Below are 23,806 nucleotides of genomic sequence, written 5' to 3' on the forward strand. Positions count from 1 at the left end.
TTTTTGTATTAAAGGTCATTGACCTGATTTGACCTGATTTGACCCGATTTGACCCGATCAACCTGATTTAAACACCACAAGCTAAACAAAACAACTGTAAAAACGTAACAGTATTTAATTAGCTATTCATGCACCAAAATTCAAATAACTTTAGTATGCTGAATGATTATAACAACCGTCAACTTCTAGTGCAGCATTAATGAAAGCGCTTGATTCTCAGCATTGCCGCAATAAATTGAATCGAAATCATTTTCTCTCCTCGAGTATTCCGGCGGCGGGCCGAGCTCCATGAGCTATGATGAGTTGTTTAAAACCTAATCAGCAACTAACGACTCCCTGGTTATTTGTTTCTGCTTCAGTTCTTGAGAGTTCCCAGATGTTCTGTAAGGTGGGGAGTCGATTGTTTATACAGCGGCAAATGCCTCACAAACACACGCGTTCTATCAGGCTTCATGGCTATCTATCAAGGGAGGCGCGAGTTACAGTTTCTGTGAAGTCAGGCAGGCACAAAAGCCCTTCAGCGGCAAATTACAAGTCCCAACCCACCTGCTGAAGCCAGCGTGCCGGCGGCGCTGTGTTCAGACGCTAACTTGCCTCCCAATCGATCGCTTGTTGTTGCAGCTGTGCTCTTGTTGATGGTTTGTTTAAGCGGCTCCGCATGCTTGTCGAGAGCTAGGCAGCTGAATACATAAAACGGTCTCCGCGAACGGCCTGGACAAAACGGGATAATAAAAAGCAAATGGTTTCTTATCGTTTGGAGGTTCATTAATCGGTGAAGGTGCTTTCATACATTTATGACGGGACTCATAGTACTCGTGTAGTGTTGTGTATTCCTTCTCAACTAGGTGAGCAGGTAGTATCAGCCCACTTGACTGTTTCATCTTCTCCTCAGCGTCACATTAAAGGGACATAATGCATTTTTTCTCCACTCACAATTGAAGGCAATTCACAAGTGTCTTTTTGTTAAAATGCCCAGAGGATTCCGAGTTAGAGCACACTTTTCACACCTACTGGGACCCTCTTCTTCGTGCAATTAAGACCAACACACTCGCTATGCCGTCTGTTTTGTTTTGTTATTTTTGTTCATAAAAAAAGATGTGAAGCTGACCAATTACTGTTAATTATGTTTTCCCAATAGTGAGTAACTTTCTGAGGCACTCATCCTCACACAGGTTATAGGGGGTGCTGGAGCCTATCCCTGCTGACTTCAGGCACCAAAGATTCCCAACCCCACCATTAACAGCAGGTATCATTGTATTCATGTATTCATTTTAAATACATATATCCCATTTAAAAACAAAAACTGTTCGTGTAATCTCTGCTCTTTTCGACAACATGATTTGGCCTTCAAGGTCAAACCTTGACTTAACGTACAGGGGTCAGTGACATCCTATCTCCAGTCAGTTTCCTTCCCTAGGGCCCCACTTCCTGCTGGATACATACACAGGAAATTACTAATTTGCTGCACCATGTCAAGATACTTTCCACATATGTACATGCAGTTTTAAACAAGCTCTCCATGATGAAATATAGGGCCTACATCAATTATACATTTCACAGATTCCCGCCTTTTGACTGAGTTCATCTAACATGTCTGCATTACTGGTAGTAAATTAGATTTTTTGATGGGTTTGAATGCTTATCAAAATGTCAGCTTGTCTGCTAACAATTGATGTTTAGTTCCTACGGATATTTACAAACACAATACTCTTATTAACCAATTAAAGGCCACCCTCGCTTGTTGCACATTATTGGCTGCGAAAAACAAATGAATATTCAGATTCGAGATTTCCTTAGCTTTAATAGAATTATGCAGCAGATTTAGAATGAATAATTGTTTTACATTTTCATAGTTTTTCTTTCTTTTTTCCCTTTATCGCTCCATTTTAATGTGGTGGTCTTGTCTCATGAAAATAAGCTGCTGCTTTCTTTATTGCAAAGGTTACAACTAGTCATATTTCCTTACAATGCATTACAAATGCAGGCGGAGCTAGGTGATGGCAGAAAATGTAATATTTGGTTGTCAGAACTTGAGCAGGCCTAGTTGACTCCGTTGGCCCCCCTTACAAACAACAAAAACAAGGTGAACGTTCCAAAAAAGCCATAGCGTGGTATTTGTGTCAACTCCCATGGGGGCGCGCTCGTCCTAGAAATGGCTGAGGATTGAAAAATGTTGCTGGAGCTGCACGTCTGTTTATGCAAAGCGCCAGGAAAATATTAAGAAAATAGTATGGCCCCTTTTTTGCTCCAAGACAGTTTGGACCATGTCTCACCAAGAGTGACCCAGAAAAGACCTGCAACCCCACAACCTAGATTGTCACATCCAACTGAAACACATCAGGAAAACAAGGCCAGGAGTAATAATATCATAAGCATTTTTGAGCCATGAATCATGAGGCTCATTTATTTACGTTATGCAAGGATAAAATGGAAAATAACCCTGACTGAACAGACTGAGGCGTTTTTATGTGAGTGTGGTTTTGTTAAGTTTAAAGTGAATTAGCCTGCCATAAATCACCTTGCTGACCATTTAAGAGTGTCCATATAGTTGAGTTAGTGTAGCTGTAATACAACGCTGGGGAGATATATCTTTTTAGGACTTCAAAACCAAGTCACTGTCTGCTCGGGGACACACAGGAAGTTCTTTGGAGATAAACGCAACAGAACTTCCTCATGTCGATCCAACGCATTACAAATCACCCTGAGCTGGCTTTTCCTTAAAACTGCTTACACTACATTTCTTCATTGTTCACTTCAATTGACTTCATCTGATCTATTTATATTCTTACATACAGTGTGTGTGTTAAACTGTATTTGACCTGTAGTTGTACTCTCCCAAGCATATACAGTTCTGCTTGAAAAGGGTTAAGTATAATTTTACATGAGCCTGTTTCATTCATTTCAATTCAATTCATTTAAGTCATTAATTAACCAAGACAAATCAGTCATCTCTTGCGCTCTACATGGGACTGTGAGTAACACCCTTGAGAAAGATTTTCACCATATCTGTCAATGGATCGATTTTCTTTGCTTAGCAAGACCAACAGCACATTTTATATTCTGACAGGCTCTCTAATTACCTTTTCTATTTATGAGCGCTGTAACCATCTGCTACTCATTCCTTCATTATCTTCAACCTGGACAACATGATTAGAGTTTTGAGAGTGAGCCAAGTTGGGCAGGTCATTACAAAATGTATGGCTCTGCTTGCTTCAGTTTGGGACAGTCAATTATACAATCTCTGGGAACATGCCATATTGTACTATGTATTGAACAAGACATGTTAACGAATAACATTACTGGATGTGCACTAGGTTTTCCTGGACAGTGTTCACTTTTTGGAATGTTAGCCATGAAGGGGCAGGTACAGTATTTGGCTAAAGAGATGGCAAAAGCCTTATGTATAGCCAAGTGGAGATTGTGGAGTTTAATTCATCCCACACGCCCCCAGACAAAAACCCTATTGAGCAGCTGTGATGCATTTTAGAAGGTGAATGTGTTGGAGCACAATTTCCTGAAAAGCTTAAGGTACGGTTAAATAGACACAATTGTATATTACAAAAGATCTAAACAAACATTTTTTTAAATAAAATGTCATCTTTAGTGTTGTCCCTTGAAAATCTAGGATAAATTATTTACAAAAATATGAGGTCATTTGTGCAATGCTGTAGGTTAGATAAGATGATGGTTGGGTGCTTTCTGTTTATTTTGTCGGCATTGATAAGGTTTTAGTATTTTAAATTCTTCAAACTCGAGGGAGTCAACAGTTGTCGCAGCTCACAACCAGCCTGTTAGGTTTTTTCCCAAAGAGGCTATTAGACATAATTTGTCTACCCATTCTGTTGTGTGTTTTTGTTGTCACCATTCACATTTGATGAAGTCCCTGTTGCATTAGTGACCAGCAGCCACATTGATTGGCTTTATTCCTTGTTGAATTTACTAGGCCTGTGGGCCACAAGAGGCTTTTTGAAGGCTGCTGATCTCGGATATTTATTTGTAGCACATTTGTTTTAATTAAGTTGTTCACACAGCTTGGAAATTGGATAGTGGACCAAATGACTAGAACCAACAGTAATAGGGCTAATTGTGGTTAAGGATCAATACTTAGAGTAGCCAACTATGGATTTGGAGAGCAGTGAGAGAAGTGCTCAAATGACCTGATGGCAGCTATCTGTCTGTTTGGTTTACTGTGGAAAGTATTTTCTCAGTGAACGCATTTATTTCTCTAACAAAAGCGTCTAAAAGTTAAAATAGCTTTGATAAATGTACTAACACTTCATGCTCAAAGAGATCCAATTAACTTTGTGCTTAAGGAAATGTTATAAACTACAGTTTCTGAAACATATTAAACCAAAACGTGTCGAGAAAAATAAACACTAATTTAGAGTACTGATTCCTGAAAAAAAAAAACTAAAATACAGTAGCAAGGTATTTGTACCTCAAACCTTTGCTTTTAGATATTTTGTGGCCAGGCAAGACAGACTTTTTTCAAGCTGGTGAACTGAATGAAATAAAACACTCAAAAGGATTAAAACAATTTAGAAAGCAGGGCCCCCTTTCTTTTTCTCTTTGTGCCTCTCGCACGCTGTGGCTATTTCTCTATCCCCAGCATGGGCTCCACTTTGTGGCTTTTAATAACCTACCCCTCTAAGCGTCCAACCCCTGAGACACATAGAACCCCCCCAAAGCCCCCTCCCGCCCACACAACTTTATTTGCACCGCTCTGTTTCTACCTACCAGCAGCTGCAAACAGGGAGCCCAGCAGCGTAGTCAGGCAGCGGCAGCAAATTTCTTCCAGTTGTTCAACACGCTAATGTTGCCCCCCTTTCTCCTCACAGCTCAAGCATTATATTGCAGTTACATTGACTGGGAGGGTGTTGTGTTGCTGAGGAATCAATAGCTGAGGGGATCCCAGCCTGACGATTAGCTTGTCAGTCAGGCCTGTACGCTTGAAAGGAGGGGAAGGTGGCGTAAATCCAAGAATACCAAGGGCCACCAGCATGGAAAAGCTGGAATGCTGGGAGCCGCCGATCATGCGGCACCACCTGTTGTACGAGGCAACATGTGCTGGTTGTATTAACCTTTCGGCTACTGTGCTTCAACTGCCACTGCTCGGCCTTATTATGACTTGAACCCGACGAGATGATTTCAAATGACTTTTTATGTCAAAATGCAATACAATGCCGTGGTAATTGGCTATGGATTCAAAGCAGGTGCTTTAGTATTCAATTCAGGCCAAGTTTGATTGGTGAATGGTTAAAATAATACCTCTATTGAATTATGGGTGGGTAGGTTCTGTATTGTAATGGTAGACCATGATTCGCCCTTTTCGCTTGTTCTTGGCTTGTATGAGTTTTTTCTTTTTTTACACCACCTCCATTGTAAAGGATGTAGGAAAGTAGAATAATCATATTAAATTTAATGTTTTTGAATATCTAGTATTTGGGAGAAAAAAATGCAATTTTTTGAATCCATACGCAATGTTATTCATTTTTAGTTCTGTCCAAATTTAAATCTTTCATTCCAAAAAAAAAAATTCACGGCAAGATATTAAAATTTCTTTTTCAACTAACCTTCAACTAATATTGCTGCTCTTTGTCTTGTAAATAGTCTACTTTGAACATCATTATATTTATAGTTACATAATGTAATACTTTTTTTAAAATCACAAATAAATTCTTCATTAACTCAATTTCAAGAGATATTTTCAAAAAGAGAAAAGCAATCCATTCAAAAAAAGGTATGTCTTCATTCCATTCATTCTGAATAGCCTTATTAACTTTTTTTAAACAAACTCAGGGCTGGACTGGGCTAATGAATTTGATTAACTGCATTTATAGATTTGTAGAAAGTGTAGTTCTGGTTGTATAGATTGGATTTTTCTCTGAATAATTCTAATTAAATCATAACATTGGAATAGGGGCTCTTCATATGTATTCTTTTTCCATTCAATAGAGAAGCTGTAAACTGTTACGTATCAATCACATAAAGAGAAACTCTAGATTCAATTGATATTTGACCTTCCAAACGTATGAGCTGCTTGTTTTTGTGTCCACTATCAATAGGAAGCTACAGAATGTGCCATTAGCAGGAGTAAAGATGCTGCTTATTTCACCATGACCTTCACTTAGCACTAACCATTCGTTTATTTGAAACTTTACCACGATGATGAGCATAACATAATAGCTTGGATTGCCACGTGTATGGTTGTACAGGCAGAAGTAGTGGAAAGTCAATTACCCTGAAGTTTTATAGCTTTATAATATGAGAAGTGAAAAGTCACTCTCACCTGTATTTCTCATAAAGTTTGTCTTGCTCGCTGCCAACTTGCAGTAGTAACTCCTCCATCTGCGCAAGTGGTTTCATGTACAATCACATTGTTACTAGAGCTCAGCAAAAGGATCTTTGCTACCAATGCCTGTGAAATCCAGTCTGTTTGAAAGGAGCAGAAGTCTGGGATTATAAAAGACCATGAATAAGCCGTCCTGGGAAGTAACACTGTGTAAACATTTTGCTTCTATAACTGTGAGAATGTAGGTATCTGTAGTTCAATTTGAATTTGAGGAGACATTTTCCATCTTTGTAAATTGGACATAGTGGTGAGTCTTGTGTCCTCTGTTAGTGTACTCAGTAGTCTGGTGAGTTTCAGAGGACAACACAGGGAGCAGAAAAGCCACCTGCCTGTTGGCAGTGGAGAACGACTATTTGCACTGCAGGGAGGGCATGTGGGTCCATAGCAGAAGGCGACCTAAGTTCTTAGCACAGATACAACTGTCACATAGGGTTCACAAAGAGCCCAGGTACCAGAGGAGGAGCCAAGGACAGTTAGAGCGATGATGGGAGGAGGGAAGGGTCACCGTAGAGTGATTGAGACCCCATTAGCAGAGTTACACTGACTTCCACTTGCTCAGCCGTTGACTTCAATACATTTACTGGTTTGCACCGGGTGACACCCATCCGAAATTCCTGACAATATAAATCCTACAAATATCAAAATTATTGTACAGCAATCAAAGCTATTCAAAGATCTGGTTTTATCAAGATACGTAAAGAAATCACGTGTATGAACTTCTAAAACGAAGTGACATGAGAATTCACCAAGGAAAGAATGACTGAAATTGTCGAGAGCTCCTGCATTTATAAGTTGAGTATAATGATGTCAGGGAGGTTCCCTTATCAAGCATGTGCATTGCATGTTTCACTATACTGGTGAGTGTGTGTATGTGAGAGGGAGAGACAAAAAGGGATAAAGAGAGTGCAAGTCTTTGTGTGGAATTTGGCTAGCTCAACAAAGTCCCTCAAGGGTCCTTGAGCAAAGGGATCTGGGAGAATATTGGAGGTGCCAAGAAGAAAGACCCCTCAAGAGTGAAAACACACTAGCATTAGGTTATTAGCTCCACTTTGAGACGTGTATGTGAAACAAGCTCTCACAAGAGCTGCTGAGAATCCCTTAACTCGCATTACTCCACCCCCTTGCTTTGTGCCTTTTTCACAAGGCGACTAGGAGGGTTCTTCTCTCCATGTGGATAGGTCCTCGGGCCCAATTATCTGGTTACAATGATCAATTAGCCATAATCCCTCTTTTGGGTTGATAATGGAGGGGCTTTACGTTTTACTTAAGGACTAAGAAGCTCTGTATGTAAGACGAAAAATAGGGGCCCATATCTAAAAATGTGTTCACACCATTTAGATGCAGTGAACTGCTAGTTTAGTTTAACATACTTCTACGACAATTATAGACCAACCAGTGGGAAAACCCTCTGTCCTAGTTAGTCGTTGCCTGCTAATTGTTACCAAATATGGGCAAACTTGTTGTCGTCTTCGAGCGCTGCCTTGTGGCAAACAAAGAAAGCCAAGTGCAATGTGAAAATGTCGAAAGACTTTGGAAAATAGACATTAGAATGAATAGACGTGTTGCGTCACATGCATTTGGCCAAATAGGAAATGTCACATTCTGTCCTGGGATTCTCAATTAAAATAAGCATTAACCTTGTTTACAGAATACAAGAGCAAGGCTGTGTATGTATTGACATTAAACAGTAGGAGCCTGCTTTGTTGGCCACTTGCCTTCAACGCAAGTCATGCTCTTGCGGTGGAGTCATCTCCAGGCCTCCATCTGGGGTTAGCTCTCGTTTCATTTGGGCTCATGTTAACAAAGTCTACTTGAAATGCATCTGGGAGAATGGAGGGTTTGAGGGAAAATGTCTGCCTGTGCTTTACGATGTGGTAATTAAAGGCACTGAATAAGGTGACTGCAAAGTAAGACCCGACATTAAAAAAGAGAGAGAGAAACCTGGCACCCACAATGTCCTTGTGCTGTTACCACTTTTTTAAAATTCATGTGCCAAAAAGTACACATGATAAAAAGCTTCTTGCAAAGTGAAATAAAACAGTCTCTTATTTTCATGGGTGATTTTAGTGAGGTATGTGCCAGCAGACATCACCTGGCGGATTGGCTTAAAGGCTTCCACAAAGAGTTTGATCATCAACAAATAGTAGTGGTCAGTTTTGGTCTAACACTGGTGGTGGAGAAATGAACAAAAGGTAGTTGGTTAGTGCAATAGTATCTAATAAAGAAACCAGTGAGTGTATGTGATATCCTCACCCAAGCAATGTGTCTTGACGTTATCCCGCTGATGCGGCTAAGCTCCGTCACAGGTTGGTGCCAATCAAGGTGCTCTCAACTGTCTGCTCCGCTCGGTCGAGTGGCACTCGGTTAACCCCAAATCAAGGCCCGTAATTTGTGGTTGATGGCACACTTTAAGACCCGTCTGATCCCCGTGCCTCGGGCGGTGCAGCACAGGACTTGATTAGAGGCCGTTACATGTGGGAACGACCGCGCTAACCGCAACCCCGAGGCCAGACATGAGTCGCATGCCCATCATGTGTCTTATGTGGAGATGTCTTCTTGTAGCTGAAGATTCAAAGATCCCCTTGAAGGTATTACAGCTCAAAGTCTAACGTGGCTCTTGACAGTGATGCTCAGCTGTGGAAGTGCTATTGTGTGATAAATACATACTTTTTTTTTGCCTTATCCACACGATTTTGTCAAGCCAAAAAAATACCATCCTATTAGCTCAAGGGATTTGAACTCGAAAAGGCAAGAACGTGCAAGCCATTCCGTAACTTCATTGAGGCAATGGAATCATAGGACACTCAAAGGCTGGATTTCAGTTCAAAGCTATTATTTTGAGTGTTCTACTTTCCTTAGAGATTTGTATTAGTTCCTGCCTGACCAATCAGAATTTGTACATCCTTATGCAGGGGTTACTGCTCCAACTTGCGCACTTACGTTGCATATTGAAGAGACGAAAAGAAAGGCAAAAAAGACCACAGCACATGCCCGCGGTCTTGAGGAATTCCACCAAGAACAAAAGTAGAACATTTGGAGGCCCTACCTTGCTGGAGAAGCATATAGTGAACAACTATTTGTGCAGTGGACTCGCCTATGGATTTGTTAGCACCCCCTTTGTGGTCCCCCCTTCCTTGCTTCTGAGCACCTCTGTCTTTTTTTGTCTACCTCCCTCACTTAAGCTACTTGCTCTCACTTTCACTTTTTTGCCCGCCGGCTTTCATTCTCTACCTCACGCACTCTCCGTCTTCTTTTCTCTTCCCTCCTCGGAGAGCTTTTTAAGGCTGGCCAGTGTTTGCAATTAGCTCCCAGTGTTGGAATGGAACATGTGGAGGTGGGTGTTAATGGGCTGGCCAGGCCCTCTCTCTCACAGTGGGCCGAGAGCAGAAACAGAAACCAGTCTTTGTTCCTTGCATTACGTATATGGGGGAGGTGGAGGAGGTAGTGGACTCTTGAAGATATTTGTGGATGTTCATATCTGAAGCATGGTGCTGTTTCTGATGACTGACATCTCCAACGTTTAGGCTAACTGCAGTGTGTACAATTCCGCGAATACATAGTGAGACTCAATTCCATCGCCTTAATCCAGTAGAAAAGCTTATGTCGCAAGTATTTAACTATCAATAAATTTTAACTTCCTCCCTCAAAAGTATTCAATGTAGCCACCACTTGCAGGATGGGCAACATGAACGCTTTAAGAGAATTCCTTCAAGACTGTATCAGTACATAACGATCCAGTTGATCACAGGTCTCTCTCCAACATGTGTATAGTACCCATAAATGGTAGATCCTGGAGAATTAAAGCATTGCGTCATGAATATGGTTCATTCGTTAAAAATATTAGTATTTCACCAATCAATTTGCATTGCAAGTATATACTTTTTGCCTCTATACTTTGAGAAATCAGGAATGGTGTCCTCCCTTAAGTGAAAATGACAAACTTTTGTCTGACTTTTGCCGTTTCAGCTCAATTACATGAATGCGTTTAAAGAATATTTTTCATTGACCTATCCAATGTGCAATAAAGTGACAACAACAGTGCTCTCTCTATTCCCACTTTCAGAGGATAAAAATTGCTGCTTTGAACATTCACATTTCCAGGTCAGAGTTCAGTGGCACTGGGAAAGCAGTGGGCGTTCTGTTCCAAGGCTTATTCAAGATCTTCTCCCCCTTGTTTTTTTTTTCTTCTTTTTTTCTGGCATCTTCACATGGAGGCTGCGAGGCCGCCGGAGCTCATCCATTATTGTGTCAAAGTTCTTGTCCTGCATCGGCCTGCGAACAGAGTGAAGCAGCTTGTTTTCATTTTAGTAGTGTAGGGAGTGTGGGTTGGGGGGATTCGGGGGTGGTTCAAGGTCCCCGCCCCTCCAGATGTGCCTTGATCAAGGGAAGTTGACTATGCGCTTTGTGTTGCCGAAGACACTAATGTGATTATGTCACATATTTTCAGCTGATTCCCATTTCTGTGTCGTGGTGTGGGGTCGAGGTTTCTATAGAGCCTATCGGGATGAGAGTTGGAGGGAATGTTTCTCTCAGCAAAGTCAGAATCCCAGCCAACTGGTGTGTATGCATGTGTGTGTGAGATGGTGGGGGAATCTCCACTCTTATATTGAGCATTATCTCTAAGCTCGTAAGCTCCAAATTATTCACCTACAGCTTTATTTGTATTGCTACATCGTGTGTGATAGTAGTTTGAATGAAGATTCATATGTCATTACCCTTTATGTAATGACAAAAGAATCAATAATTGTGCCTCCTGGAAAGTTTTTTTTAAATTAATTTATTTTACCAATGTACATGGATGGATGCAAAAGTGTCATGGATACATGCCTCAATATTTAACAAAGGTCCAGATTGTAGGACACCGGCTTCTCTAAATTTTAATACTGGTATCAACTGCAAATGATGAAATCCCTTAATTCCTGCTATTGCATGTTGACACATGTTGTTTTTAGACCTCTTCATTTGCAATGTGAGAACATTTGAAGAATCTTCCCAGCCGGTCCGCTGTCTACACTACGGCTCATTAAACCAGCCAAATGGAACGGCCCACCTCAACACCCTACTCTACCAAGTCCGGACAGTAAACCTGCAGGCATTTTTGGCCCCTGTCACCGCTTCTTGTAAACTGCCCAGTAATGCGAGTGCGTGCTGCTAAAGAGGATACCTACTGGCGACGGGAGACACATTAAATCTGGCAACCTGTCCTCAAACGTGTCATTGAGAGGGAGGATAACGGGCGTCGCGTCACAACCCGCCGCTAGATTAGATGCCATCTGGGAAGACAGCTCTGTCATCTGCGAATCCAAATGGTGAACTCCACTTTTATTTAAGCTGCCAGTCTGTGTAAAAACAGGATTACGCCTCCTGCTCACCCACTGCGCCTATATTCCGTCCACCGGTGACTGCCAAACGATTGGTGCGACAGGCCGCTGTCTTCCCCGACTTGTGATATGTGATTTGCTCCAGATTCTAGATTTTCACCAGAGGCGCTATAAAATGCAGAGCTTAGCCTTTCGGCTTTTTGTCGGATCAGGCTTTGAGGCTGCGTCTTTGCCACCAGCTGCATAAACTTGCAACAGAAAGCATTGTTTACAACAGCGGCCAATGTTAAGGGTTTGAATTGGGGGCAGCTACAACCTCCTTAGCCACATACAGACAATTTATAAAAGCGCATTGGCATGTAAAAATGACACTTGAAGGAGACCTGTGTTGCATCATTCAAATATTTACTTTACTGTCACGTTCATGTAAGTTATAGACAATGGAATTTTCCATTTTACCCCCTTTTTTTATTTTTAACATTATCTGGAAGAGATTGCAGCCCCACATTGATTCATGAGTGTCCCTTTTTTTCTGAGTTACAAGTAAAATTTCATTGATTTGTTTTGTTGAACCAGTACAAGGCAAATGCAATCAAACCTGCTCAACATCGTATGATTTTAGATGGGAGTTAATTGAAATGTGAGCTCAGTCATAGGGAGGTACATAAGCAGCGGTAGCACTGTATTTTTTGGCCCATGAAAAATGTTTTCTTAAACTATGTGAGTCCCGCTGTATACAGAATGTGAAAATAAGTGTACCAACTTTAAGTTGAACAACACTTCTAAATCTCGTGTGCTATTCCACTGCTGTTGACAGCCATGGTCATCCAGACACCATTCGTAATCATCCCACCAGTAAAAGATGAGCCACTTTGAAGGCACCCTTTGGGTTTCCGTCATCAACTGTAATTATTGAGTGGGATAAAATGCTTGTTTACATCGAGCAATGTGCACTCATAGCTTAGCTTTTTTTACGTCTGAATTCCCACAAACTGGATAATCCCACTGTCAACAGTTTGTTAAATGCTATAGCCACTTTCTGGGTTCATCACTGTTTGGAGCAGATTAGTAGAGGGTAGTGGATCTCATATGGCCTGGTCAGAGGCCATCATTGAGGGGCTTAAGGGATTAATGCCGTCTTGTGCTGTCACTCCGTCGCTCCTCCGATATTCAATCAAACTCACTGCTACAAAGCGCACATGTCGAACAATTTGTCCAAACATGTCGTTGTCGTCGTGCTTTGACGACACACGTCTATTTGCTGAAATCTCGACGAGAATGTGCCAGATGGTTTGCTTAAGGATTTCCCTGACTGCTGTTTAGGCCTCTGACGCCTTTGAGTTTGACAAGCGTTAGTGTGGTGCCAAGATATCCATGGCCACTGACTCAGGATGTCGTAGTGTCCACGGGTTTGAGGAAGAAGGGTCTTAGGCTAAATCCTCGCTTAAAGAACCTGCAGAGTGCCTTTTTCTATCAACAGACAGGCCATTTCAGTATGTGTTGTGGGAGATGTAATTTCCTCATCTGCTTTATGGCTATTTCGGATCCAGGGGCCTCTTGTCAGCAAACTCTTCAGGACAGATATCATCAGTAATATAAGGAGGGGGCCTGGCAATGCTTAGGGCCTTAAAAGGCCATTCTCTTCGCCGCTCAGTCATGCGGGTGGCTTAAGGAGTCAGAGCGCATGGGTCACAAGTAAACGTTTCACAAACACTATCAAACAGGACAGATTTAAGTGGCTTAGGGGAGCTTCATCGCATAAGGATGCTGTTGTTTTCGCTGTGTCTGTGCGTGCCTGTATGAGGGACGGGTGGGTCTCCTCTTTGTTTTTACATAACTCCGGTTTCCTCCCACATTCCAAAAACATGCATGGTAGGCTGATTGGACACTCTAAATTGCCCCTAGGTATGAGTGTAAGCGTGTGATAGTCAACTGGGATAGGTTCTAGCACCCCCGCGACCCTAGTGAGGATAAAGTGGTTCAGAAAAGGATTTGAGACACAGAAATTTGCAAATGCAACTGCGCAAAAGAGTCATCAAAATTTAGTTTTTAGTGTTTAAATCTATTTTTCTCATTTAAAAAAAATAATTCTCACGCTAAGCGCCAATATAATTTTTGCCCAATTATTGAAATATATTTTGATCAATTCCTTACAGTGGCGTACCGAGGAATTTTAGGAAGTTCTAGACGGCGCACCCCCTCAATGTCAGAACTCAATTATAAAGGCAGCCAAATGTAATACATTTCCTTGAAACTTAGCGAGTTACACACCAATTTTCTTTTGTAAACCTGCAAAATATTAAAAATGGATTTAGAAATATATTGCAATAATTTAGTAAAGCCTTGAACACTGAACGTTGACATTTAATTATTACATGGATTGAGAAAATAGAAACTAGTATTTTTTTAAAATGACTCACCATGCTGACAAATATGGCATCGACAAGCTGCTCCTTTTTCACCGTTGTGGCCACATTCGTCATGTTTCCCCAAAGTGTGTGCTCCTTGAGAAACTGAAACACACAATGGAATAATTTCTTTTCAAATATAAAGAGCTAAAGTTAACGCAATGTAGCCAATTTGTTTGCAAACATTATACGGTTCCATCCACGTGGGGCTACGGCACACGATCTAAGCATGCTCCCGTCAAAAATCACTCTTAAAATGAGACATGGGGCTTCAAAATCCCCAAATGACAACGTATCGAATCCGCTGCATTGTCTTGTGAGAGTTTTATCAGGTCTTTCTTCGGTAAATCGTCACTTCTGAGCTGCTCTTCAGTCCACAACTAAACTAGCTCCTGGCTCATCCGCCATTTTGAAGGTTGATTTGAACTCTGACCTAAGTCATGCATATTAACAATACACACAAAAATTCATTGTTTTCATGATAACGTGCAACCATATCAATTTCCTCTCCTCCGCTATTAATTCAACACAACAATATATTTGTTTGTGCACCTCGCTAAAGATACAGTTTGGTAGCTCAGGCTAGTCCGCTCTCACAAGCCAATCATAGTTTGTGAAAGCGATGACGTATACCTACGCCTATGGGAGGGACTTGGTGTCGCCAACTCGAAATCCGATTGGTTAAAGCTACAGTTTTATGGACGTTTATTTTATGATAAAGGACCTACCGAACTGATTGTGAAGGTAGATTTCTGACCCTGGCAACAAATAATGGCTGAAATGTGATTGGTTAAACGCTTAAATATGAAAACTCACATCTGGAAGCAACGCAACCAGAGGAAAAAGCAATGAAAGGAAGTTTAAAGAAGATTTGGATTTATTTAATAAGTATTCTCATCTCATTTTCTCATTTTCTGAACCGCTTTATCCTCATTAGGGTTGCGGGGCGTGCTGGAGCCTATCCTAGCTGACTCTGGGCCAGAGGTGGGGGAATAACGAAATTGAATTAAATTTGGGAGGAAACCAGAGTACCCAGATGAAATCCACACAGGCCCAAGGAGAACATGCAAACACCACCCAGGTGTAGATGACCTGGATTTGAACCCAGGACCTCAGAGCTATAGGCCGACACGCTAACCACTCGCTCCACCGGGCCACCTTTAATAAAGTCACTTAGTCAAGATGCTCTGCTCATGCCATCTAATGTGTTTTCCATTGGAAAAAAAATGTGCCTGATTCATTGCCAGTGAAATGTCAAGTTAAAGTGGGATTTGTAATTTTTCTTTTTTAGATGTTTGAAAAGTCTTTCATTCATTCCAAAATAATACACTGATTAATACAACAGCATTTGTTGGTCTCCTCCTCCACCATTCAAATAGCCATTAATTTGGCTGTGTAGTGTAGGAGATGACAGTGGTGAGGTTGGAGGGCGGGACCGATGTTGACCTATTTTCTGATCCAGCTGTTGGGAAACATTGTCATCCAATTAGACACATGCTTACTGACTCCATTGCTTTTAATGCTCACTGACTTTCTACCACAAATGATTAGATTTTTTTAGGGCCTCTCCCACCAACACCCTCCCAAATCTAGCCGTCACTCTGCAGAATGCAACAACGGGCAAAACGTCAGCGCTATGTTGCTGGAAAAGGCAATAAAACTAACCAAATAATAAAAAGATGCCAACTCAGGCTTTTGACTGTGGTTTTAAGATTTAAAGTTTTAACTAAACATTCATATTTGGGGTTATAAAACATATATATAATATTGAAGATTAGGTTTTATAACCCATATATATATATTATGCAGGTTTTATATATATATATATATATATATATATATATATATATATATATATATATATATATACACATACATATACATATATATATATATATATATATATATATAAAACCTGCATAATTGCATAAATGCATAATTCAATATAACAGGCTATTTCTGTGCAACAAAGAATGTTCTATACTGTAACTTAGTTATTGTTCAAAAGTTAATTTCAAGGAGGCAGGCGTGAGCTAATAAAGAGATCTGTTAGAAAAAAAATTAAGAACATGTGTTTAAAAAGCAACCGCCTCCTGGTCCTAAATGGCAGAGTGAAAATGCTCATTAGAAGCCACGTTTTTAGGGAAACACTTTCAATTGAAACAAAACAGCTCTGTAAAAATGAAATGACTCGGTTGCTGCCTCGTTATAGGCGAGGAAAAAGCTTGGCATCCAAACAGAGTTATGAACAAGCTCTGGAAAGGAATACAAAAACAGCATGAGCTGCAGTCTGGCCAGAAGTGCTGTAGTTATTATAATATGAAACATTGACTCGGTTCCACCGCATCGTCGCAACACATGTTTGCGCTGCTGCCGCCCAAATTTGTGATCAGATAATTGTTAAGTGTATTTTTAGCCTATGCTGGTTGAACAGAATTTATGGTATAGTTCACAAGGTACCTTTCAACTCAACCATACAAGCTTTATGTAGCCGTTTATTGGGCGATTAGCTGTATTTGGTCACTTAAAATCTAGGAGAGTTTGTCACTTGAGGGTAATTAAACACATTTTTTTCTGCCATTACGCAACAACATATGGAACTTGATAACGACATTATACAATGACATGAGAAAGACACCGACAGAATGCATTGTTCAGGCTACAAAAGCAGAATGGAAAGTGAGGACTAAAAAGTCAAGCATCTCTTTGTGTCTAAGACTAACATTATTATATTCAACACCCAAGATCCTGACAAGGATAAGTGGTGTTAAAAATAGATGGATACATGTCTAATAAATAACAGTAGAAGGCTCTTTAAAAAATAAATCATCACAGTAAAAATATAAACAACGATCTAAAAGTATAAGAAAAAACATGAAGATATTTTTAAATAATGATTAATGATGAAGTCCCCTGATCTAAGCCACCCTAATGCCCCAAGACACCACCCCCTCCCATAACAAGAAACAAAAAGCATATGCAGATAATAAATGAGGAACCTTGAGAAGAGAGCACAAATACGACATATTTTTCCATAGCTACAATTTACCCTTGCTCTAGCCATAACCCAACTCTAATCCTTCCATCTTTTTTTTTAACCTTGACACTTACCCCAATCTTCTTAAAAGTATACTGTTTTGGCTCCCTTCATGTGAGGCAATGCAGAAAGATTTGGCCCAAACTCATTTTTTATTACTTAACCCATTTTTGTAATGCTACACATAACATTTTAAACAACATCACCAGAGCTCCTTGCCTCAACACACACACTCGTGACCGGACGTTTGGTCGCCGGACGTTTGGTCGCCCGGACACACTATACCCTAAACTGAACCCCAACACAATCCCTTTAAATCCATAACCCGAACCCTGATTTGAAAAGCCATCTGTCTTTCCTCCCACTTGAACTATTCTCAATTCCAATAGTCCGTCTTATCCTTAGCCAAAACCTCTAACCCTTCCTAGAACCTAACACTACTAAACCCTAACTTGACTTTACTAATGTCCTCCACTCCCCCAAAAACGTCCATACTTTACTTCTCTTTTACTTCGATGCTTTGCTAAATTTCCTCTCGTTCCGCTGCAAGTGTTGAACTACTGTTTTCTTCTCCACTCACACCACAGCACCGCAGAGATAGTGCTTTCGTGACCCCACCGCCAACCACACTTTTGAAAAATTCCAGCTGTTTCCCCTTCACCATCTTTTAACTCCCTCTTTCCCCGACGTTGTGTGCGGGTGGGTGACGCTGAAAACAATGAATTGTTTTCTGTGATTCACTCAATGCGCAGAACTCATATCCAGCTGTGTTTCCTCAACCATGTTACACTTCACTTGTTAAACACGGCCATTAGTTAGTCAACACTTCTCGGGGCTGCCTGGCGAGGAATTAGTGATGACAGTCCCTCCTTCATGCTGCCTCCCACACATACTCACGCCCGCCTCCCACTACTACGTTTCTGGCCACACCGTTCATGGGAAAGTCCCAGAGCTGCTAAAAGTTACGAGCGAGTGAGCATGATTACGTAGGAAAGCAAACGCAAATTGACATTTTAACTGTAATATGTACTGCTACAATTGCTCCCTAAACTAAACGGGTGAATGCTCTTTTAGAGTAAATTCATTGCAAAGCCTACAAAACAGCTTCTTGTAAAGTTTGCCAAAGCCGTTTCACAAACAGATTCCATTTAGTGGTCATTTACTGTACATGAAATCGCTTTCCTCTCAAACACACAACTAATACTGTCGTTTGTTTAACCAATCGTAAGGACTCAGAAGCGTAAATAGTCAGCTGTGCGGACACTGAAAAAGCCATCTTTGTTGTTTGTTATTGTGTGATGGGTTACAGCTTTGATTTTGTTCATTTCCCTGTTGGTCCATTTTGAAGTGGGAAAATTATAGACTGAACCTTAGCCATGTTGTAAAAAAAGCCTTTTTCCAAACTGAGAATAGCAAGGCATCACTTGAAATCGATGAAATTATCACACAAAACATTATTACAAATTAAATTTCATTTTTATTTACACCATTACGGTATGAATTGTAAAAAAAATCCTTCTGTGTAATTATTCATACCTGCTGTTGTTAATGAACAATATTTTTTGCATGCAATTTTGCATCTAAAAGTTAGCAACAATGTTTCTGTTACTTAAATGTTGCCACATGAGTGTGAACCTATCCTTTTGTAGTAGCTGCCTGTCACTCGGACATGAACATCAGATGTGGAATGCTATGATGTCCTTCCTCGTGTGACATTGAGGCAACCCAGGACCTCCGTAGATCAAACATGACCTGCCTTTTAAATGAGCCACGTGTGGGCGACCCCCCCCCCCCCCCCCCCCCCCCCCCCCCCCCCTATAGCGCAAGGAATGCTTGTTATCGAAATTACCTCCAATTTTCCTGCACTCGATGATGTTGTTTAAGTGCAACATGTGATAAAAGCTGTGTCGGGAGTTGTCGTCACTCAGTAACTGTCAGTGGGCTTCATTACTGAGCTGTAAAAAGAAGCTTTCTTTATCACGCCGATGCCAGGCAAAGTCCTTGGGAGGAAGCATACGCTCTCACTCACTGACATTATACACACTGCATAGAGCGTGTATGTTTTATTTCAAGTCTCCTGAGCGCCGTGCCAGTCTTTCTCCTTGGAGTTTCATTTGAGGAATGCAAATGTGCCTTGGGCCCAGACACACTTTGATTTATCTCCTCATTTATCTTTGCACACATCTGCCTGTGCCCTTGTGTCTGCCTGTTGCTCATTCCTCCCTTTCTTTCAGCCAGAGTCTCCCAGAGGACCTCGGACCCCCGACAACACCGAACGCCATCACATTTCCCCACTTTTTGCTTATGTGCATGCATTTATCTGTCATTATGCAAAGAATATGAGGTGTTGGTGCAATATTGTTCGTTAAAAAGAGTAAAATAAGACTGCGCTCTCCTGTTTTCCATTTGATTCTATTATATGTTTTTTCAGACAAATTAGAATGTCATTTTGGTTTTGTTGTTTTGTTAACATAGCTTTGGCCTAAGATATACTTTACCTTAAAAGGTTAAAAAACCTGCCAGATAAAACTCTTCAACATAAGCTGGGGACTGCTCCGGCAATAAAAAAAAACATCCTAAGTTAACTTTTTATTTTGCAAATATCAATATTTTGAAAGGCGAGCATCAGAGATATAGAATTTTGGGGATAACTTTACATATATTCTTATTCATTCTGCCTTTCTACAACCGTATTATATAATAGATTGGCTTGAAAGAAGGGGCCAGTTATGATATTTAATATATTTTTGGCCATGACCAAGGTTTATAAAACTCACTTTGACAGTTTTCATCATCTATTTAAGGCACAACACTGCTCTCTACATCTATCAAAATGTGGGAAGTGATGTGAAATGCTGGTACTCGCCTGACAAACAGTTGAGAACGTATCTTTTACAAAAACAGAGCACCTGCCGCTGTAAAGCCCGCATGAAAGCTTTGTGCTTTTACACTTGTCATTACCTTGGAGAAACGTCTCTCCACACTCAATCCAAACGTCCTCTGTTCTCCGTCCTCCACCTTTGTGGCCCCTTCCTCTCCAGGCGTGGCCCACATGGTGCCTGTGCGAACCTCACACGGGCTTGTCTTGTCGGGTCTCGCACGGGAAGCCCGGTGTGTGAGGTCACCTGTTATTTATCACAGCCACGTCGTTGTAATTGACTCTCCTTGTCTTTTTTGGAGGACATGAACAGATATAAGTATGTCAGGGCACCTCCGCCGTATATCAGCCTCCTCACCCAGAGAGAGGAGGATGCTGAGTTATCCTTGTGCACAACGACAGTGCCACACACTAAATGAGATCCAGTACAGTGAATGAAACGGAAAATGATAAAAAGTTACACTGCTATCTTATTATTCTGCATTTCCTTTGGATACCTGGTCATTGTCTTACTGTTAGTGGAGCTGTACATTCTGGATGTCAGTCAACCATGTATCTACCTTACCTGCTTCCCTTCACATACCTGTCAACCTCTGCCGATAACTGCCCTTATAAATGATTATGATTCCCCTTACAACCCCCCAAAAAAACCTTACAAACACCGTACGACTCGTACAGTGTTTGTAAGGGTTTTTTTGGGGTTTTAAGGGGAATCATAATCATTTATAAGGGCAGTTATCGGCAGAGGTTGACAGGTATGCCTTCATGAACCAACATGTATTCATCTGGGCAGCTACCTCCCTCCCCTTTTTCGTTTGTTTTAAATAGAAAACAAATCTTCATCAGGCATACTGCTTTCATCCGCGAGTCCAATGGCGTGCTCAATTTTAGACAGGGTCATCTGTGAGCAAACACTTATTAATGGTTACCTGCTCGGCAATCAGATAATGGGTCATGCTAATGATTAAGCCAAGGTTGGCTGTGGGTTAGAGGCCAGGCCATGTGTGCACAAACGCGTGTTTTCATGAGAGCCACTGCTGCTGCTGGGATGGCTAGAGAATTCTAATTGTTGTTCGTTTTTGACCAGCGACGTATCAACGCCACACATATATTTGCGTGGGTGCTTGTAAGTTAAATTTATAGATTTGATGCTGACATTTTTCTTAGTTCATTTGCAACAGATAATGTGGAAATGCCATGATTGAGGAACACAATTTCTGTGTATGTTCTCATCTGTAATCTCTCCGACATATACAATAATAGAAATTACAGTAGATAAAGAGACACTGCAAATCTGCCCAAAGCACGCACCACAAATTACATTTCTCTCTTGTGGTATTTTTTTTCATTCAAGTTCATTTTCTGTAAATAAACAAAAACAAATGAAATTTGTTCAGTTGTTAGTCCTTTTGGACGTTCTACTCTTCATATTTATTCTTAAGTTTCACTTAAAAAACCACTGAAATGCATTCAGATTTCTTTAACTTACTTTGTCATTGAGGTGGACTTGTACATAGACAGAATTATTCTCTTGGTAGCTCTCTAACTTCTGATTGAATTACTGTACATTTAGTTGAAAGGCATCCAGATTGCAGGTAAAACTATAAGTCAGTGACAGAAGGTAGAGTTTGAAAAACAGTAAAAAGCAACACACCAAAGCTTACTTGAGTTCACAAGGTCATTTTCAGCTCGAAGGATTAAGTATAAACTAAACAAAAAACGACACAAGCTGCAAGTTATCAGACTTACTTGCATGCCAGAACCTTTTTTTTAATCTCCCCATGATGTTTAGGAGCAAATCACAAGATGCCTTGCTGTCTTCTCGAAAGCTGCAAAAAAATATCATCTACTCTGCCAAGAATTCACTTTTCTGTCCAAACTGGTGGACAATGTGTGCACAGTAATACTGTTATGTTTTAAATCTCACAAAGTAGTTGATTATTCCACTGAGAGTTCAGCAAATGATGTCCTCATCCGGTGTGGACATTATACAGGAAATAGCAGCTCACATTACATATCTGAACATGCACAGAAAAAAGTATAGGGACTGCTAGCTCCTAATGCCCCACAATAATTAGTTCCCCTTTTTTAAATTGGATCTCATTAAACATCGTTCTTCCACACCAAAGTGCAAAGTGGTTTTAAATCTAGTGATTACAGTATTTTTGAACTATAAGTAGCACCAGCCAAAGAATATACAATTACGAGGAAAAAAATATATTCAGTTGCATTTTTGGGAGGGTAATTATTTATGTTATCAGAAACCCCCCAAAAATACGATAAAGTAGCAACAGTAAAATGGAGAACGACAGGTTCCATAGAGACCCATTTGCATCACAGATTTTCCATTAACTATAGCCGAAAAACAGGCTGTCGGTGGTCAGAAAGGAAAATAAAAATATATACTATGAAAAATGTGCAACTTATGGTTCGGAAAATATGCTAACTATTTTTGACAGTTATATCAAAATTGAGAATATTAAGATTACTTGAACAAGTACATACCGTTGTAAAGAGAAGGCAAGAAGGCAAAATGTCAGGCACAGGGCCAGACAGACAGGAGGTTGCTCCTCTCATCCAATCACAAGTCCAGCACCTGACGGGCTAAGCAATGGCAGGTGCGGCTCTTCAGACACCAATGAACTATTTAAGCTTCCCAGAGCTGGATTGTCTTTATCAGTTCACTGTAAAGTGCCTTCTCGTGTTACCTCCTTGCTTCGTCTTGTCTGATCTTTGACCTCGTGTTTTTACCCTAGGATTACAACCCCAATTACAATTATGACCTCGACCACGCACCTTGGGGGCTCCACCCACGAGCGTAACACAAAGTCTAAAAGTCTGAAGTTGTTGTTTTCTTAAATAAAAAATAATTTGGATTTAATTAGGACACATTTAGATCAACATGTAAAAAAATAGCGAAGCAGATCAGCATTGCCACAAGTAAATAAATGCAATAGAATTATGCAAAAAATCACATACTGTAGTATTATCTCATTGTGATGGGGGGAAACAGTTACCTACTTTTTAGAAGGCAGAGGAAGTCAAGAAAGGGAAGGTCATGTGGCTTCCATTAAGAAGATAAACTGGTTCACTCGGAGCCTTTTTATTGGCTACTTTTGTTACTGGAGGGGCAAGCGCAGACGCTCGCTCCATCATCATCCAGTTGGCACAACATTAAAGGCCCTTAAACAGCCGCACAGGGCTTCCTTAATCAAAAACTAATTGTAACAGATATCTAGGAGCACATGCACTCGGCGAGTATCACGGCTCGGAGTCCAGAGGTGCCGTTAAATAAAGCCGACATGGCATGACAAGTCGAAGCATGTGTGAAATACAACATGTGTAGTTGAAAATGAACAGAGATGAAGATCCTATAAAGCAGCGGGCCAAAAGCGTGCTTGTCAGGTTGGATTATTCAGAGACAAAACACTTTATCTGACAATTCCTGGAAGTAAATGCAGCACAGACAGTCAGGAAAACAGGAACATATAAGTACTTTTTCATATTTTCCTAAAACTGTTAAATATATAAAGTGACCATTCCTAATGAGCCAGTAAAGTGAATTCCAGAAATACTTATATGTGCCAGATTAACTGAGTTTTAATTGATTGGTCTAATCTGACAAGCAAGCCTATACTGCGTGTAATCAAAAGGGGCAGAGCCAACGTGGGTGTTCTCCACTTAAATGAACCTTTTCTTAAATACGGACACTTAGCATATTAGACTTTGTGACCAGTCTTTATTAATGAGGAAGTTGAGAGGAATGTTTTAACAGAGTGATGCATGGTGTCATTTCTATGCGAGCTGGCG

General features: G+C 40.7%; 1 protein-coding gene and 1 long non-coding RNA gene across 9 annotated transcripts in view; one reads left to right on the forward strand and one right to left on the reverse strand.

Annotated features, from left to right (window-relative positions):
• Positions 1-19,475, forward strand: part of LOC144071559 (uncharacterized) — a 139,006-nt gene extending 119,531 nt beyond the window's left edge. For 3 of the 6 annotated variants that reach the window (XR_013299668.1, XR_013299663.1, XR_013299665.1), the window contains one exon: positions 11,305-12,119. This is a non-coding gene — a long non-coding RNA (uncharacterized LOC144071559). Of the gene's footprint in view, positions 1-1,172; positions 1,242-11,304; positions 12,120-19,352 lie in introns of those variants that run through there. The other 3 variants (XR_013299664.1, XR_013299666.1, XR_013299667.1) reach the window with 3 other exon arrangements.
• Positions 98-23,153, reverse strand: LOC144071558 (uncharacterized). 3 transcript variants are annotated; one of them, XM_077596776.1, is made up of 10 exons: positions 23,018-23,153; positions 22,502-22,748; positions 21,746-21,825; positions 20,080-20,243; positions 14,094-14,186; positions 8,606-10,624; positions 8,445-8,519; positions 6,290-6,432; positions 4,738-5,045; positions 98-711 (listed from the first exon to the last, which is right to left on the reverse strand). In XM_077596776.1, exons 3-6 carry the CDS (start codon positions 21,777-21,779, stop codon positions 10,601-10,603), a joined length of 315 nt encoding a protein of 104 aa, XP_077452902.1. In that variant the 5' UTR covers positions 21,780-21,825; positions 22,502-22,748; positions 23,018-23,153; the 3' UTR covers positions 98-711; positions 4,738-5,045; positions 6,290-6,432; positions 8,445-8,519; positions 8,606-10,600. The 3 variants fall into 3 exon arrangements, 2 of the variants coding, with proteins under 2 accessions (XP_077452902.1, XP_077452903.1); XM_077596777.1 differs by lacking the exons at positions 22,502-22,748; positions 23,018-23,153 and adding an exon at positions 21,924-22,020; XR_013299662.1 differs by lacking the exons at positions 98-711; positions 4,738-5,045; positions 6,290-6,432; positions 20,080-20,243; positions 21,746-21,825 and having other exon boundaries at positions 8,430-8,519.
• Positions 23,154-23,806: the final 653 nt, after the last annotated feature.

The sequence above is a fragment of the Stigmatopora argus genome, chromosome 3 (genome assembly GCF_051989625.1).
Source record: "Stigmatopora argus isolate UIUO_Sarg chromosome 3, RoL_Sarg_1.0, whole genome shotgun sequence".
In the NCBI taxonomy this organism is placed as follows: Eukaryota; Metazoa; Chordata; class Actinopteri; order Syngnathiformes; family Syngnathidae; genus Stigmatopora; species Stigmatopora argus.